The sequence below is a fragment of the Propithecus coquereli genome, unplaced genomic scaffold (genome assembly GCF_000956105.1).
Source record: "Propithecus coquereli isolate 6110/MARCELLA unplaced genomic scaffold, Pcoq_1.0 Scaffold138, whole genome shotgun sequence".
In the NCBI taxonomy this organism is placed as follows: domain Eukaryota; kingdom Metazoa; phylum Chordata; class Mammalia; order Primates; family Indriidae; genus Propithecus; species Propithecus coquereli.
In genome coordinates, this window is record NW_012138080.1 from 4,875,398 (window position 1) to 4,895,321 (window position 19,924).

Genomic DNA, 19,924 nt, shown 5'->3' on the forward strand with positions numbered 1-19,924 from the left:
ATCAACAAATGGGCAAGTGAAATGAACAGAAACTTTTCAAAAGAAGACAGAATAATGGCCAGCAAACATATAAAAAAATGCTCTTTTTCTTTATTCTTAAACACGGGAATTGACTTAAACAGTCCCTAAGATCTCTTCCAGTTCTAAACACTGTCTTTCTCTGATCACTACACCTTTACTTTATAAAATATAAATAAACATTTTATTTAAATGTTGCCTTTCTTCTTCAAACCCAGAGAAAATCCTCCTGTTGATGGGAGGAGGTGGAAAATCTTCCTTGTCTCAAGGATTGGAAGTAAAAAAGTTCAGAAACTGCTTAGCCTTGAGCTCATTCCCGTTCACCTAGGTGCAGTCTTCAAGTAGCACTAAAGGGATGTAGGAAATCCCAGTTGTACTAGCAGAGGTCCTGAGATTCTCAGATAATCTATGAGTGGGCTGCAACATATGGATTCACCTCTGTGGAGAAGTACAAGCTATTTAGGAATTCCAAGAATCCATTTATTATTTGCCTAATTTTCTAGGTATTCCTACCTGGGTTCAATAAAAATGTATTTGTGACATGGCATATTACTTTCTCAGTGAACTCTCCCAATGTTTCTTTTTTTATGGATTGACCTGCCAATCTAAATATAAAAGGCCAGCCATGTTCTGTGAAATGGTCTGTAAGGATTCCAATACAAAGAAAAAAGATACTACTTTCAAGATACTGCTAAATGCTCCAGAATCTGCGCAGACCAGCTATGGAAAGACCAAAGAAACAAGAGTTAATGCACCCTTATAAAGTATGAGGTCGAATAGATTCAAAGAAAGAGAGCAAGAGTGAGTCAGTCCCAAAGTAGTTACTGCTGAAGTTTTCAAATGAAGTGAGCTGATAGATGGCTTCTTTACCCACAGTAAGTACACAGATTATTAGATGTGCTTACTTTTGAAAGAAGAGAGGGACTTTCATAGAAAAGTAGACTCTGGAAAAGATTCCTCAGCTTTCTTTCTCATTGGAACTTGATTTTTACAAAAACAGTGAAGTGATATGTCCAGTAGTAGATTTTTAAAAAGAATCAGGCTCTGATTTTTAGTTTGAGAGAGAATTGCTGAAGAAAGTAGTTTAATATCGGATATATAAATTGGATATTTTAGGTAGCACAATTAATATTAATACATCTCCATTATATTCTGTTAATTTAATCAATGATGTTATTAATGTATGCTCCCCTGAGAAGGGACAGGAAGGAAGGAAATCAGCATTTATTATCTTCTGTGTATCAGGCAGTTATTTTATTTTCTTCATCATTTGGCCTTTCCTCCTACCCAGGCTAATCACAGAGAAAGCATAAGAAACCAAACACTTCTGAAAGGGACAAAATGGGACCATTTTTTTTGTTTTGTTTTCTCCACAAACTGGAAATTGTACATTAATCCCTTTTGTTTTGTAAAGGAGTGACACAGGACTGGGTGCAAGTTTTGGAGTGACTATTCTGGCTTTGCTTCATGAAGAGCCCTGGCACGAGTATAGAGAAGGCCATTTTAACGAACCCCCAAATAAGGATGTATGCCTCCCATTACTCACTCAGGAGTCCCGGAATTGCGTGTATATGTCTGAATCACTTGAAGCCTGTTATTTTGTAATAGTCACTAAACCAGCACAAATATTTAAAAAATTAAAAAGAACTTTCAAATCTGTGGTCATGTTTATTAAAAGGATCCTTAAATGCAATAAAATCTAATACAGACTTAGGAGTTGAAACACAGAAGTTTCAATGCCTCCTCAGTGAGCTATGGACATAAGACATATCAGTATGTGTAACCTCAACAGAGAAAAAATCAGGTGGATGGAAGTGAAAAACAAAAGGATGCTAGTTCTGAATCTATTTTGATATATCTTCATAAAATAAAATTTCTGCTATTGAAATAATTTTTAAAAATTGTGTCTATTTTCATTAGCAGGAGCCTAAACTTCTGGCTGTATATGATTACATTATTATCAAATCGTGACTTTTTCTTAATGAAACCTTTTGATTGTATAGTTATCTGCTCTTGTGTTTAATGTGAGGTTTCAGTCCTTGATAGATGAATGATAAAGTATATGCAGAAAACACATAGTTATTACTAAAAAGGGAGTAATATTTGTAACTTTAGGAAGTTGAAAAGAGTTATCAGGATTTTCTAGTCTTTCATATTTCCTCACATGGCAGAATCTGCATGAATATTTTTAAAGTTTCTTGACTTACAACAGAATTGTGATGTCTGCTTTTTAATCACATTTGGTATTGTCTATAATAGTTGAAGTTTCAGGGAGACCTGCCCAGGAGTAGATGGACTGTGACATTTTTCAGTAATCTAGGAAACTGTGAAAACAGTCTGGTTAAAACAGTTACCTGCAGCATAGCACTTAGTGGATGGAACCCCTGGGTCTCTCCTTTGGAGTAGCAGAAAAAGCCCAGCTTGGAATGATGGAGTGCATGTGCTTTTAAAAACAGGGGTTTTGAATTAAATAATTCAAAATAATTATTATATAAGATTGATGGGGGGTGGGGGGGCAAGGGCAACATGCGTAACCTAAACATCTGTACCCCCATAATATGCTGAAATAAAAAAAAAGAAAAAAAAGATTGAATAAGATTGTTAACAAATGCTGACCAGTTATAAAGCCACAGAAGGCTTTAATAACCAAGAATGCATGATTTTTTAAACTTTGTCACCTACCAGGGGTTGTTCTTATGCCCCTCAAAAAATGGTTAACTAACTATTCAGATTTATTCAAGGTTAGAAAACTGGGATAGAGTGAAAAAGAAATCAGAATCCCACTGGAAAACTATTTCAAAGGAAAGATCCTGCCCTCTCCCCCAAAACTAATACAATTTGAAACCTGCAATGTTTAGAATCTTAGTACTGATCTCAGCTGATATGAAAATGCCAGGGAGAGGAGGCAGGTTCAGTGATGGCAGATGGATTTGTACAGTTCTAGGTTTTTGCCATTGTTGGCAAACTTTTGAAAAATCAAGAGCTCTTGCATGCTCTCAGATTAATTTAGAAAGCTGTTCCATTTAGAAAGAAGGCTTTAACTTTTTTAAAAGAGTAAACTCCTTCTCTAAGCCAATCTAAAGTACACTTTTCTCTTTACTCTTCATAACCCAGTATATTAGTTAGAATTAAGTACCTTTATATGTGACAGGGAAAAAAAACAAAATAACTATGGCTTATGTGATTATGCCTGTCTCCTTTATAAAAGAAGTCTGGTCACAGGCAGTTCAGGGCAAGTGTAGTGGCTCTACAGATTTGTGAGGAACCCAAGCTCCTTCCAGCTTGCAACGTTGCTACCCCTCATTCTCATGGTCCAAGATAGCTGCTAGAGCTCTAGCCCACCCATATCCCATCAACAAAATGGAGAGACAAGGAAAGGCATACTCCTTCCCTTTGAGGATACTTCCTAGAAGTTATGCACAAGACTTAGCCAAACTTAGGCACATAGCCACATCTAACTGCAAAGGTGGCTGGCAGGTCTTTAGCTGAGTGGAAATGGCTCAGCTAGAAATTGGGGTTCTTATTGCTTGAGGAAAAAAACAAAAATAGGTATTGAGAGGCAATTAATAATTTTTGCCTCTGAACTCCTCCAGCCCTCCTAAACTCTCCCTTCAACTGAAAATCCTCTAATCTACTGCCTTAATTTTACAGATGAAGGAACAGAATATTGTTAAACCTAAGTGGTTTGTCCCGGGCTGCATGTTGGAGTCCAGGAAAAACTAGAACCCACATCTCCAAACTGTAAGTATAAGGAACATTCACATTTTAAGTTTCTATGTTAAAATATTATATTTTGCTGAGCTCTCCAGCACATTCGGTTGTCTTGTGACTCTTGGTTAAATGTGGCTGCAGAGTAGTATGACTGGTGAGTGCCTTTGGTCAGTGGTCTGTTTCTATATTCTTTTATTTTTCTTAATAACTGCTTTATTGAGATATAAGTCAAATACCATAAATGTCACTCATTTAAAGTATATAATTAAGTGGTTTTTAGTATAGTCACAGAGTTGTGCAACCATAACTATTTAATTTTAGAGCATTTTTATCACTTCAAAAAGAAACCCCATAACTATTAACAGTCATTCCCCCATTTCCCTCTTCCCCAGCAACCACTAATCTACTTTCTGTCTCTATGGATTTGTCTATGGACATTTCATATAAAGGGAATCATACAGTATATGGTCTTTTGTGACTGGCTTCTTTCACTTAGCAAAATGGTTTCAAAGGTTCATCCATGTTGTAGCTTGAATAAGTACTTCATTCAGTACTTCATTCCTTTTTATTGCTGAATAATATTCCATTGTGTGAATATACCACATTTTTTTTAACTGTTTATCAGCTGATGGAATTGGGTTGTTTCCAATTTGGGTATTACGAATAATGCTGCTATGAACACTTATATACAAGTTTTTGTATGCTTTCATTTCTTAGATATTTACTTAGGACTGAAATTGCTGAATCATATGGGTAACTCTACGTTTATCATGTTGAGGAACTGCCAAAATGGCCGTTCCTTTTTACAGTCCCACCAGCAATGTAAGAGGACTCCAATTTTACTACGTCCTCATCAGCATTTGTTATTGTTTGTCTTTGATTTTAAGCCATTTTAGTGAGTTTGAAGTAGTATCTTATTGTTGTTTTGATTTCCATTTCTCTGATGGCAAATGATATTGAACATCTTTTCATGTGCTCATTGGTCACTTATCTATCTTCTTTGGAGAAATGTCTATTGAAATCCTTTGCCAGTTTTTAAATTGGAATATTCGTCTATTGTTGAATTGTAGTAGTTCTTCATATTAATATATTCTAGGTACAAGTCCTTTATCAGATATATGGTTTGTAAATATTTTCTCCCATCTATTGGTTATTTTTCTACTTTCTTTTTCACTGATAGATCATAGTTGTATACATTTATGGGGAACACGTGTGTTTTTATTACATGCATACAATGTATAATGGTCAAATCTGCGTAACTGAGATATTCATCACCTCAACATTTATCACTCCTTTGTGTTGGGAACATTCTAAATCTTCTCTTCTAGCTATTTTTAAATATGCTATAAATTCTTGTTAATTATAGTCACCCTACTGTACTATCAAACACTAGAATTTATTCCTTCTAACTGGATTTTTTTACCCATTAACCAACCTCTCTTCATCCTCCCCTCTCCCCTTTCCTTCCCAGCCTCTAATAACCACCATTCTAGTCATTGCCTCCATGAGATCTTTTTAGCTCCCACATATAAGTGAGAACATGCAATATTTGTCTTTCTTTACTTTCTTGATGATGTCTTTGACCTCAAACTCAAACTCAAACTCAACCTCAAACTCCTGGGCTCAAGTGATCCTTCTGCCTCAGCCTCCCGAGTAGCTGGGACTACAGGCATGCGCCACCATGCCCGGCTAATTTTTTCTATATGTTTTTAGTTGTCCGGTTAATTTCTTTCTATTTTTAGTAGAGACGGGGTCTCGCTCTTGCTCAGGCTGGTCTCGAAGTCCTGAGCTCAAACAATCCGCCCACCTCGGCCTCCCAGAATGCTAGGATTACAGGCGTGAGCCACCGCACTCGGCCCTCACATTCTTAATAACCATTACACTCTTAAAAGTTGCATGTGAGCTCTAGGCAATGCATTGATCAGATTGTTTTGGCTAACATTTAACAGTATGCAGATCACCTTTCTCAGACAATGTAATTTTCAATTTTGGCATGTGTTAATTTTGCATTTTTGTAGTTAACAATAGTGTTGCCTTATAGACATAATATTTTTAAAAAGGATCAATGTCTCTAAAATGTTCAATGAAGCATTAAGATAATGACAAAATAGCAATGTAAATACAACAATTCAAATAGAAAACATAAATTATAAACAGTACTTCATCGCAAATATAGGTTATAAATCTGTATGTGCTGTGACAAGCCTACATGTGACTTTGCACAAATAGCCACAAAGAAAGAAAGAACTGGAAGTACAACAAAACATGTATGAAAATTGGATTTTACTGAGTGGGTGATCCATTAATATTAGTCCCCAGTACATTGGTTTTTATTAATGCAACATTTTTCTAAGCTTGATTTTGCATCATTGTTAAACAAAGCTCAGTCACCTCTCATCAACTGAGATTTTCTAAAGCAAATGCTAAACAATGGTTTCTAATTGATGAGGAATGTGAGCTCCAGGAGGGCAGGGGATTTTGTCTTTTGCTATGCTGCATTTCCAATATCTAGCATGATGCCACAAGCTTAATAATTATTCACTAAATATTTGTTAATAAATGAATGGATTTTTCACTAAAAATCTCATCAAAGAAAATTAAAATTACAAAGCTATCATTCAAAGTTATACTCCTTGTAGCAAAACTAGGTATAAGTTAGTTTATTGCCTTAAAGCTTGCAGATTAGCTGAAAATTAGTGAGATGTTATTAAGACAAATTAATAAGAGAGAGTAGAGTGAACAACTGGCAAAATTGTTTGATCAAGTAACATTCTTAGGCCCTGCACATATCCATAGCATACAATGTTGAATATCAATTACTATCATTTATGCAGCGCAGCAATTCCATGTTATAGCAAGACATATACGAGAGAGTCATACTCAGCAAATTAGTCTATCACTGGCAACTGACTGCAGGATTTGGGTAATTATTATTTTGTAAGCTGTGATGTAGGCTGGACAAGATACACTGTAAACAAACTGATAGGCACAAGGTTGCTATGTGAGTATCTATAATAGAAAGGGTGTTGCAACAAGAATAAAAAGTTGAGCAGTCGTTATGCCTCCTGTTCTTGCTTTCATTGTTGAAAGGAAGAGTGAGTATTTCAAATAGGATTGTTATGACCTCTGAGTATACATCTCTTTAGCATGTGTTATGTAAAGAAAGAGGCACAAGTATACCACTCCTTTTCTACACTAAAGTATGCTGGTTATCAGGTGAAAGGTGCTCACATGTTTTTGAAATGAGAAATGGGACACTGATAATACTAGACAGTCATTTTAAGGGGTTTTCTCAAGGCATACCTCACTACTATATTCAGCATCTAAAACAGACTAAACTTATTTCAGGGATAAAATATCATGATTTTTAATTTTAGAGTTATCAGGATTTCTTTAGAAGATTGAACTACGGCACAAAAACTTGAGTCTTGCTCAACACTTGAATTTCTTTTCTTGGGGAAAGAGATCAATGATACATTATAGGGAATATTTAAAAATAGCATCTAAAAATTGTGACAGAATATGAAGAAATATCCAGCAGCTCTCACAAAGTCCCGTTTGCTTCACAAGCTATGTTCTGCTCATTGTAAGCCCAGTCACTAATTGGGTGACTTGCTGTGAAAAGAAAGACCTGGAACAATATTGCAGCTCTCTCTGGCTCCCATGTTACTGCTCTTGCCCTGGAATTTTCCCCGCTCTTGCCCTGCCCAGAAGATTGCCCAAATGGTGCATGAGTTAATCCTACCCTCTGAAAGCTGGGTTTATTTTTCAGCTCTACTCATCTGGGACAAGATTTAGCAACAAGGCTACTTTCTCTTGGCTCATGCCCAGTGCCCTGATAAGTGAGGTTCTACCCGATTTCAGCTTGCTGCTGTTCTTTGCACTATATGGGATGGAAATGCCTTGAGTTAACACCACATGGGGGTATTCAGTGTCCTCCAAGATGCGAATTCCTACTGGTTTTTCTTTGCCTTTCCTGTCTAGCCTTATTATTTCAGAAGATGTTAATTATATTATCTTGTTCATACTAAATATAGTCATCCAGGAATTATTCAGAGGAAAACACTGGCTGGGTGCTATGTCTGGTTACCTGGAATTTATTCCAATTATTGAAAACACAGAAGAAATGAAGCAAAGGTCACTCTACACCTTATAATTAGTCAAAGACTTTTAACATTTCATAGGAAATGATCAATAAGCCTTTTCAAGAATCCCTACTGATTTTATGGGAGATAAATTTATCGAATTTAGCAAAGACTTTTTCAGAAAGAGCTCCTAATTCCAATGCAAACCTTTGCTGCAATAATCCCAGTAATGGTCCACTTATTTGCAGTATGCAAATTGTCTCTGATAGCTGCCTTTACCTTGGCATACAAATTTTTGGATTGGGACTTGACCATCATGAACTTATCTCGAGTAATTCGAAGAGTTAGGCTGAGAGGTACAGACCAGTAAGGGTACTCTAGAATCAGGGCTGACATTTAAATGGTCCACAATGGGACTACTGGGCCAAGGGTTTGTGGCTGTCATCCATTCTAACTGATTAATGTCTCTGTTGTGCTGTTAACACTGAGTATCCACATTTTGAATATCATCATTGCCTGTAATATATTCTTAAAGATTTATAAGGCTTTGAATCATTTGATATGTTGCTCCAGATTAACAAAAGGAATCAATGCTGCTTAATCATCAATAGATGGTATCTATAGGCTTGTTTCTATCTCTACCTGAATCTCAAGGTAGTCAAGGATGCTCCTTCGCCTCTACCAACCACGTCCAGGTTGGCCTTTTCTAGATGCTGCAGATCTTGACAGAACTGGGTTTTTAGTACAAAATTGAGGTCCTAGAATTAGTGCTATCTCAGGTTCCAGGTGCAAGGCTTCATTATGACTAACTTAAAAGATTTATTCCTGGATAACTGGAACAGAAATGATTTCACAAAAGAATGCTCTGTTTTTAATTGAAAGATGGCTTTCTCATGCAGCTTTTCTAACTTTTCATGTCAGCCAAAGAATGTGAGTCCCATAATGATAGAGGGGAAAAAAAAAGGTCACCTTTTAAATGAATAAACATAGATTTCAAATTACTTTGTTAGAGTTGTCATTTAAGGTTATATAGCAGGTAAAAATCTCAATCTAAAAAAATTTAGGTTTGCAAGAAACACAGTTTTGTTTTTCCATTACTCAACCCAATTTCTATTTTAAGCTCTGATTTCACAAGGAGTGGCAAACACTTAATTGTAGTCAATTTAGCAGGAACTTCATCTCAATTGAGGGGGATTACATAGTATCAGGGTATCAGTGGAAGGGGATAAGGCATTTGACCCTTGCTCCTCCTCTACCATGGTGGGTCCTCTAAGATTTCTAATATGCATCTTTCCTCAATGTTAACCAGCCTCACAGATTGCTACTGCATTGATTTTGGTCTGTCAGCAAGTCCCCTTTAGGTCTGGTGGCTCTCCATTCCCTCTGCACTCTTTTGGGTGTCTGGAAATTGCACTGGGCTTCCAGAACCTCCATGGTATTATGAAAGTTTGCACTGTCCATTATGGTAGCTACTGGTCACATGTGGCTATTTAAATTTAAATTCATTAAAATAAAGTTATATTAAAACTCAACTTTCTTAGTTACACTAGCCACATTTCAAGTGTACAACAGCCCCAAGTGGCTACTCTATTGAACAGCCAGGTATAGAACATTTTATTCATCACAGGACTGTGCCACTCTAGTCTTGGCTGGTCTAGATACATGACCTAGCATTTTCTTCTCTTAAGGGTCTTGCCACCTCCCCAGGGCTCTAAAAGGAAAAAGTTCTCTCTCTTAGCTCTCCCACCCCATAGATAGATCCTGACATTTCAGATGCCCCTCTCCAAAGCTTGTGCCAGAATAGGGTAAGAATAGGTCCTGTTCTCCAGCAACAACTAGCACCTAAGCTCTCATTACACTCCCTCCAACTTTCTTGTTCCCCTTCCAGTCCAGGAAATTCATTTCTCATTTCTGTGAAAGGAAGTTTTACTATTGTCTACACCAGCACTGTCCAATAGGAATATAATGTGAGCCACATATATAATTTGTATTTCTCCAGTAATCATATTAAAAAAAAGTAAAGGAATAGGTAAAATTAATGTTTAATATATTTTATTTAACTCAAAATATCCAAAATATTATCATTTTAACATGCAATCAATATAAAAATTATTAATAAGATATTTTACATTTTTTTTACTATATCTGAAATCAGTGTATATTTTATACATACAGCACATCTCAATTTGGACTAGCCACATTTCAGCCGTTCAGTAGTCACACGTGGCTAGAGGTTATTGTATTGAATGGTGCAGGTCTCAGGCTGTATTCTGTTTTATTACTTCCCAAAGGGCTAGGCTTTTGAAACTCAAAGACCAAGAAAAAGATTCCTGTTATATTCTGTTATATTTCTTTCCTGAAACAATAAGAAAGACCAGCCTAAATGAGGATAGGTGTGATGCTGAGGATGTCTTGAGGTGGCATATAGGAGAAGAAGAGTGATAGGATAAAAGGAAATATTTGGAAAAACAACCTCTATGAAAATCATCAGTTAAAAATTTTAAAGTATTAGCCTGCTACAGTGAGTTTTTAAGAATATAAAAATAGTTATAAGATAGTTGGGACTAAATTTGTTTGCTATGGGTTCAAAACAATTTCATTAGTAGCTAAAAACTATAATAATATTGTTGTGTACAGTATAACTGCTATGGTAACTGGAAAAAATAATGCAAATGCCTGCAGTGTTATTATTGGGAATAAATCTTATTACTAGGATTAAGGCACAGATAAATTCCATTGGTAGTTAAATCCTGCAATAATACTGACAGTTTTTACTGAAAAAACTGTAAAACCCAAAGATAAGAATTTTATCACCAGGAAAGATAATAATAATTCAAGCCTATGGTTTAATTTCATAGACTAGAACCTCCATTTTGGGGTTTCTGAAACAGTAACTAGAAAAACAATTGAAAATAATTTCTGTCATTTTCAAAACTGTCAAGGCAGATAAGATTTAAAGTTTTTGGATGGCATTTTCCACTTCTTTATATTCTATCTTCATTTTAAGCTTGATGATATTTAAAGGCAAAATTAAAATTACTTCAAATGTTGAGTCTTCTGTTAAGTATTAATAAAACATTTATAAAATTTTACAGTCAACAACCTGGGTCAAACGAAGAGGACAATTAACGTAAGTTGCATCCACAGGTCTATTACATGCCGATAAGGAGATGATAAATCAAGACCTGAGTGAACAGGGGATTAGAAAGGGGCAGAAACACAGTGGGCAATCCTGGCAGAAGGAGGACCAGTAGGATGTATATGCTGGTAGGCAGAGGAAATGGGGGGCCTTGAGAAAAAAGTAACTTCTAGCATGACAAGAGATCCCAGCTAATGGATGAGGAATGGTCATGAGGATTGAGGGTAAATAAATTGTTAGTAATTATTACAAAATCCTGAATCTACCTAAATTATTGGTGTTCTACTCTTTGTACCAACTGAGTTAATGGGAGAAGAATAATGTTAAATGTACTGTTTCAGAGTCTTTAGCCCTTGAGGTAGAGATGTTTGGTAATCAACCTCTAAATATCTAAATACTAACCAACTAAATATTGCCCAAGTATTCTTGAAGGTCTGTTTAGGTTTTTTCTTGCCTGTTTATGTTTGGTACCAAACACAATAGCATACACTATTAGTTACCATTTCACTGTTTACTGTGTGCCTGGCACTTTATGCACATACCTTCTATCTTCTCATCATGCCAGAAAGGCAGGGATGATTATTTGTTTTACAGAATAAGAAGCTGGGACTCAGAGAGGTTAAGTAATTTAAGAAGCTGACCATCTGTTTCTGAAACTCTTTCCAAAGAGAAACTTTAAATTTCATGTACTATTAATAGTATTTAACAAAATCAATACTCAGTTGGTATTCAATAATTATCGGCTAAGGAGACCAAAAGATCTTAAGATAGTCTATATTTAAGGTTCTTCAATAAATTTAGTTAGTAGACAGGTTATTTAAAAAGTTATAAGGGGAAGAAGTAGCTACTTTGTGGGGCCTCCAGGAGACAGCGTATGAACTTGAGTTAAGCAGCAGAACAACGTCAAGGTCTGCTCTTAATTCCTTCACTTATTCAGTAAACAATTCTAACCTTAGTCTCTTCTTAACTACCTTGGTGTCTAGAATGAAAAAGAAGAGTTTGTATCTAAGACATCTAAGAATTTACATCTTCTAAAAAGAGCTGTCTATAAGAAACTATCGGTCTTGAAATTTTCCACAACTTGAGAAAGATTCCCTAGAGATCCTACTTACTTACTTACTTACTTATTTATTTAAGCACTGTCACCCTGGCTGGGGTGCAGTGGCATCATCATAGCTCACTGCAATCTCAAACTCCCAGGCTCAAACAATTCTCCTGCCTCTCCTACCTCAGCCTTCCAAGTAGCTGGGAAGACATATGCACACCACCACGCCTAGCTAATTTTTTTTTTTCTATTTTTTTTTTGTAGAGACAGGGCTTCCCTAGGTTGCTCAGGCTGCTCTGGAACTCCTGTCTTGAAGCGATCTGGCCTCTTCCTCCAAAAGTGCTAGGATTGGAGGGGTGAGCCACTGCACTCTGCCTCTTTTTTTTTTTTTTTTTAAAGAAAGACAGTCATTGTCAAAACTCATTGCTTTTAAGATAATTTGTTTACAATATAGTCTCTCTCTCTCTCTCTCTCTCCCTCCCCTTGAGTCAGGGAAAGAGTATTTAAAGAAACCAGGATGACCACATGAGAAAGTTTGAGAACTTATGAAGAACAGTAATAACCAGGGTGCAAAAACCTTCTGATCATTATGTGAGTTGTTTGTGAAGGGCAACTTGGATGAAAATAATTTATGATTATTTCTGTAAATTAGCCATTAAAAAACTCCATACACTTAAAGCCTATTAATGACACAGAATATATTACCATATGAGATCATAATGGCTGTAGGTTGTAGTGACTTAGTAAACCACTTAGGAAGGACATCAGAGAACTCTAAGATGTATATAAAATAAGAATCAATATAATTATTATGTTTATCTTAATATTTTAGAATTAAGACTGTAGCAAAATAAGTGATATAACTATGCCCTCTTCTGTAAAATGTACAATGTGTTCTTGTGGTATTATTATTAATAGATCACTTTATTTACTGAAAGTGGAAATACAATTAGATACTGAATTCAAGTCTTCCAACTGTCTCCCCATCCCTCCTGATTATTCAATATCTCTCCCCTTTTCTCTTGCCCCAATGTCTACAAATGTGCTCAAATCTCCCTCACCACTGCCCTCCCTTCCTGTCCCTCAAAGAATCCTTCCTTAGATCCTAAAACCTTTCAAGCTACTTTGTCCATGCACACTGCTCTCCAACTTTAGAAAGATTAAGAATGACCCTTAATTGTTTCCAAGGTACATCTGTTTTCTTTTCACATGTTAACTTCCCTCTCTTTTTCCAAAAAGAGCCCATTGCTTTTTGGGTGCTTTTACTTCTCTGACCATTCTTTCTCAGTCTCTTTCCCACTTTACTCTGCTTATTCCTTAGATGTGAAGATTCCTGGTTGGGTTCCATGGCTCATGCCTGTAATCCTAACACGTTGGGAGGCTGAAGCGGGAGGATTGCCTGAGGCTAAGAGCTTGAGACCAGCCTGGGCAACATACAGAGACCCCAGTCTCTACAAAAAAATAAAAATATTAGTTGGGAGTGGTGGCCCACCCTGTAGTCCCAGCTACCCAGGAGGCTGAGGCAGGAGGACCCCTTGAGCCCAGGAGTTTGAGGTTGCTGTGAGCAATGATGAGGCCACTGAACTCCAGCCTGGGAAAGAGAGCAAGACCCTGTCTCAAAAAAAAAGTTAGGATTCCCTTGAAATTTCATCTTTGTCCTCTTTCTCTACATCAAAGGTCTGTGAACCACCTAAAATTGAAAACAAATTTTTTTGTTATAGGACACTTTCTCCCCTTTGGGAAAGTGTCTATAACTTTCATATTCTCAAAAGGGTCCTTGGCTCTTCTAACAAGGTTAATTTAAGAACCCCTGCCCTCACATTCTATTATTTCATCCTCTTTTTTTTTTTTTTTGCCTTTAGTCACCCTTTTTATACGCTAGCCACTCCCAAATCCATCCACAGTTCTTACGAGAGGAAACAGAGACCGACAATGAAAAGGAGAAACCAAGATTCAAAGGAATGTTGAATCAGAACAAGAAGAAATTGTACTGTAAACATTTTGTGTCCAGCTCAGTTTACTGAATTCCCTTGAGGACCAACTGACTGAATATTTGACGGTGGGGGGAAGGCGGAAGGGGGTACGGGGAGGGGGTTGATATGGGACTGGCCGGGTCATTACTTCAGTTTGTCAGGCGAAAATCCCAGGAGGAATTGGGTGAAAAAAGGTCCGTGTTTGCAAAAACTCTAGTTGCTAGTGGCGGAGGAGCAGGCGCACCCAGGTCCTAGGGTGGAGATGAGAGAACAGGATAGAAAACCACAGCAGCCGCACAGCCCACAGCTGCAGCAAAGCCAGCCCCAACCTCTGCTATCGCCGTCAGAAACCAGAAAACCCCGCCCGGCACCCAGGGGCGCCTTTGACGGACAGCCACCTTTCGCAATCACCCTCCAGTTCACTGTAAACACTCCTTACTCCTCCCGCCTATCATTTCCCTCTCCAAGCCAATCAGAGGAATGGGCGGGATTGTCCTTAGTGGGTTCCCATTTTTTTAAAAAGAAGGGTAGACCGTGCGCCGCGTTCCGACTAACGAAAAACACCTCCCGAGCTCCAGGGCTGGGGGGAGGCGGAGCCCCTCTGATGGGCACGCAAATCTACCACTGAGGTGCCACAGTTGCTCTAAGGCCCGGCTGCCGAGGTGGGCGGGGCATGCGCGGGGCCCAGCCAATGGCGGCCGGGCGGACGGAGGTTGAGCCGCCGCGGGTAGGGTTAGTGTGAGAGGTGCGGCGGGGGAGGTAATGATGATGGTGGCGGAGGAGGAAGGCGGGGGAGGGGGTGCTGGGCGCTGAGCTGCGGCTCTGGCACGGTTTGATAGGGTGGGGGACGGTCGCGGGGCGATCTGTCAGGGAGGGGGCGGGCGTGAGGGGCGCCGTCCGCCTGAGGGGCTGCAGATTCCGGCTCCCGCGAGCGCCGTGGCTGGCTTGGCTGTTCCATGTGGCTCCGGCGGGGATGGAGGACTCGTTGGCGGCGGCGGCGGCTGCTGCTGCGGCGGCGACGGAGGAGCGGCTCTGAGGAGGGAACGGGGCCAGACTCACCCCGACAGCGGGATTAGAGGTGTGAGGAGGGGGCGGGAGTGGACGAGCGGCGGGGCCGGGGCTTGGGGACCGGGCTGGGGTCTTCTGGCATCGTCCGGGTGACAGGGACTGCGGACTAGCCACCGCCTGCCTCCGCTGGGGGGCAGGGGTCTGGGCTCCGTGCGCGTGAGGAGACTAGCCTTGGCGGACTGTTTCCCTGAGGATGGGGGAGGGAGGCACTGCACCCCGCATAGTCCACTTGCCCGGCTGGTCATTGCTTCACGCCCAGGCAGGAGTTTCCATTTCCCTCCGGTTGGCAGCGAAGGTGAAGGGAAGCCCAAGTGGCCTGGAGCCGGGACATTGCTCTCCCTCTGCTTTGAGGTTTCCCTCCACTCCTCCTTCACCATCCATTTCCCCCTGCGAGTGAACAACAGCATTCCTCCCCGTTCCCTAATTTGTTCTAAGCACATATTGTGGGATTTGAGGCTATTAATTGTTGGCTGAAAACAAAGTTTATTTAAAAATACTATACTCCTCCCTCTGACTGGCGGTGGACATTAAACAGCATCCCTAGACTTTCCCGCTCTCCTCGTCCTTCTGTGATGCTAGGAGGGGGAGGTAGGGCCCCGACTTACTGTCTCTCTTGATTGTTGTTGCTGATTACTTGATGTGTTGTTCCACATCTTCAGTGTGAATTGTAATTTCTTCTTTGGTGTCTTGCATTCTTAATGCTACTGGTTTTTGAGGTTGGTGTTTTGCCTCATTGTTTGAAACATGCAGAGAACTGGGGTGGTCTGTTGCAGTGTTATTTAACATGGGTAGTTAGTCACTTTTCATGCTTCTCTCATATTCTTTCTTGTTTTGTCTTTGTTTTGCTTTTCAGTCCTCCAGAATACACGTCATATAACTCCTGAGGTGGCATGGTGATGTCTCCATGAGGAAACCTCCTCTCACTCGTCCTGTCATGTATATCATACCGTTCTTGACTGAGCCATTCATCTAAGATGGGATTTACCCTGTGAAACAGGGGGAAGGCTTACAGACCCCAAACTTCATTTCAAGTTATAGTTGAGTTCTTAGAAGTACAGTCATACATACTAAGCTCCTTTGCTTTGGACCCTCTGCATTATTAAAGCTGCTGTATTGCTAATCCAGAACTGCTCCAGAGTATTGACTGATCATCATGGCTTCAGTCTGGAAGAGACTGCAGCGTGTGGGAAAACATGCATCCAAGTTCCAGTTCGTGGCCTCCTACCAGGAGCTTATGGTTGAGTGTACAAAGAAATGGTAAGATGTGCCTGGGGGTAGAGTTTGCTGTGCTATGGCCTAAACTCACTGTGACCTAAACTCTGAGTTTTCTGATAGCAGATTTACCTTTCTGTAGTCCACAAGTGTGTAGAAGCTGGGCGGGGTGCAGATTACTCTTACAGATACTGTGGTGTGCACTGTTGCTACTGGTACTGTCCCTGTGGATTTTAATTACTGTACTTCATTATGGCTCAGAGGACTGTAACTGTGAGAGCACACTAAGTATATTAGATTTGGTCTCGAGGTCATTCATCATTAGTGTTAGAATAATTTTGATTTTTATAATTTTAAGGAGACAAAGAATGGCTACTGGAATATTGTAAACATATATGTATGTTTTAATATAACATATGCATATGTTTTAATAGAGTTTTAATGTAGAAGTCTATGTTCTTGTAGGATTGTGGTCATCTGTTTTCTTTCTTTTTGTCATTTTTCTTTGCTTAAGATAAAGAATTTTTCATTATTTCATTAATGGAATGCCAGACCACACAACGTTAGAAATTCTTTTGTTAAATGCTTAATCAGGCAACTGTATTTTATTTTAATTGCCTAATGGGATACAATTCTTGGTCAGATTTAAGAAAGCAATTAGTAGTGCTGGTCTGTGATTTGTTTCTTTCCACTTGAACAAAGTAAATTTAGGGCTTTCTTTTCATTCCCCTGAATGATAAGCAACAAAAATTCTTATTTAGTGAGAGAAAAAAAGATAATCTTAAGCAAATGGTCCTTTGGGTTTTGATTTATTGAAGTGATTAAGTAGTAGTACTGCAAAATAAGTACATTTCTTTGTCCACAAGGACTGTAATCTCATGTCTGTAATAACTTTTCTTTTTAATATCCTTTTTATTAGATGAAAAAATAGCTTGCTCTATTCTAGAAGTCTTATAGCATATTTGAATTTTATCTGGAAACTAGTTTCTGAATGCTTTTCACTTGAACTTGTTAGGAAAGTTATTTTAAAATCAATTCAAGAAATTCATGCACTGATTACCTACTTTATACCAGGCACTGTGGATTTAGAGTCCAATATGACATAATCCTCACCCTCAAGGAGTTTACAGTCCAGTGTAAGGACAGTCATGTAAATAAATTCACTGTGATAGGTGCAATAATATAAATATATGTGATGTAGGGATTTTAATCTGTCTCCATCCAGTTGGGTATCTTTAGGGACAGATTATTTAACTGCTCTCTGAGTCGGTGTCCATATCCCCAATGGTCATAATGGTACCACTTCATAGGAAGGGTAATTGTGAAGATTAAATGAGTTAATACATGTAAAATGCTTGGAACAGTGTCAGGGACATAGGAGGTGCCCAATAAATGCCATTTTGTACAGAGCTGGTATTGGGGAAAATAATCAACTCTTTAAGCATAGGAGGTAGGGTCTTGGCTTGACTTCCTGGGATCTGAACTGGGTTTTGAAAGATTCATGGTAGTGTCTAAGAAGCCAAGGGGAAGAAGTGAAGGACATTCTAGACTGTAGCAACAACCATGCAAAACCATGGAGGCATTAAATAACTTGGAGTGTTCTGGAAATTCAAACAGTGTAGGTTGATATTGTTGGGGCTTAAAATGTAGGATGGAGGTGTGCAGTGGGATATGAAGTTTGAGAGTCAGGCAGAACTCAAAATGTGGAAAGTTACGTGCTGTTATAAATGGCTTGGGCTTTATTCTGTGGGTGATAGGGACATAGTGAAAGTTTTGAGCAGAAGAGACATTAGATTTGCTATTGGAAAATCACCAGGACAACAGTAGAGCGAGGATCATAGTGGAAAGGGTGACTGGAAGCAGTGATTTTAGGGTAGCTGTTGCAGTAAACAAGGGGAGAAAAAAGGCGTGAAATAGGCAGCAAAGGGAATGGAGAGAATTGCCTGGAGGAACACTTAGAATACAAAATGAATAGGACTTGGTGGTCATTTCAATTGGAGATCTGGGAAGGATGGGAATGAAGGAGAAGAGGGGGTCTAGATTGACATCCACATTTTTGCCTTGGAAGACTGAGGGTATTACTTGACCAAGATAGGGGAATACATGTGGAAGGTCCTGATTATATGTATTTTTTAACTTTGCAGTATCCTGGGAGCATCAACTTTAAGATGGTTAAATTCGAATCTCTTTTCTTCAGGGAAATAGAACATAGGTTATTTATGAGTTAGAAAATCAGTTTCTTCCTCACAATTTGCAACATCCATGGAATTTTTTTCCCTTTGAGCTTTTTAACAATTTAAATTATTAATGTTTAAATAACAATTTAAGTTATTGCTACTATGTCCCAAGATGAATGCAACAGTGTAAATTTAACTTGATTACAATTGAGTAGATGGTATGATTACTTTTAGGGATGGCCATTTTGGTGCCTCTGTTAAATTAGATCTTATGATAGGATCTGGACTTAACACTAGAAGCATTTGGATGTTCTCCTAGAATTTTCAGACATATAGTTCTAAATATTTTGAATTTTTTCTTGCACTCACTTACAAATATAGTTTAACACATTGACTGCCATACTAGAAAAAAAAAATTTTTCCATGGGGCCGTTGTGTTTTATTATGAAAATAGAATAAAAACTTCAAAAACAAAATGATCCTTTCTAATTTATTGAAAAATTTGTTATTTTTTATTGTGTTCTGTACATGAGTTATATGCAACTTGAAAAATAGTTCACATAGCTCCCAATGTGGAGACACATGTGAGTTACATATGCTTCACGAGGCCCCAGGCTCGAAACTAGCATGAGTTAAATACAACTCGCATGGCAGTTAATATGTTAAAGCTAACAAGGTAATAGTACCCAAAGAATACCGTATCTGTGTGAGGTACTGGAATTTTATTTATAAGTGGGTCTTTAAGTAGAGCTTTAAAATATTTTCATTATATAAAGTTTTGTTATAATTATTTTTAGTTAATTGTCCTTTTGCTTAGAGTCCTTGGATATATATTAGGCCCAATTTATACCCTTATATCTGATAGTTTTCTTTTTTCTTGTGTGTATTTTTTTTCCATTCCTCATTTTGATCCTTGTGAGAAGTCTTAAATTATTGGATGTGTGTGTGTGCTGAATTAGAATTTATTTAAAGGACATAAGGATAAAAACAGACTTGAGCACTTAGTAAGAACATTTTTTTACTGTTTACTTTTACATTTTGGGTATTATTTTGAGAGTATGCAAGAATAAAAGGAGAAGAAGGAAATCTAGAGATGCTGATTGAATAAAAGGAAAGATGCATCAGTAATAGCATTGAAGATAAATTGCAATTGTTAAGAAAATAGATCTGGTATAAAAAGAACAGTTTGTATTCCATTGGGATTACCTTTGGAGGTAACCTGTGTACATAGGTGCCATTGCCTTTTAGAACCTTGCTCCTTAAAGTGTTTTCCGAGAACCAGGAGCATTTGCAATGCCTGGAATCTGTAAGAACTGCTGATTCTCAAGCCCTGCCATAGACCTACTGAATTAGAATCGGCATTTTTATAGGATCCACAGTATGCATATTTGAGTTTAAGAAGCAGTATTTTAATATAGTATTTTCAACCTTAACAAGTACCCATTCTTAACTCCAACATAAAGTATATTAAAAATATACTGACATATGCTGACACA

The 19,924-nt window shown here is 38.3% G+C and overlaps 1 protein-coding gene across 3 annotated transcripts in view; it reads left to right on the top strand.

The window, feature by feature from the left end:
- The first annotated feature begins 3,726 nt into the window (after positions 1-3,726).
- Positions 3,727-19,924, top strand: part of EHBP1 (EH domain binding protein 1) — a 345,442-nt gene continuing 329,244 nt past the window's right edge. For 2 of the 3 annotated variants that reach the window (XM_012639213.1, XM_012639210.1), the window contains exons 1-2: positions 14,831-15,049; positions 15,893-16,296. In XM_012639213.1, the coding sequence (XP_012494667.1) occupies positions 16,193-16,296 (104 nt within the window). In that variant the 5' untranslated portion in view covers positions 14,831-15,049; positions 15,893-16,192. Of the gene's footprint in view, positions 3,760-14,830; positions 15,050-15,892; positions 16,297-19,924 lie in introns of those variants that run through there. The other variant, XM_012639212.1, reaches the window with a different exon arrangement.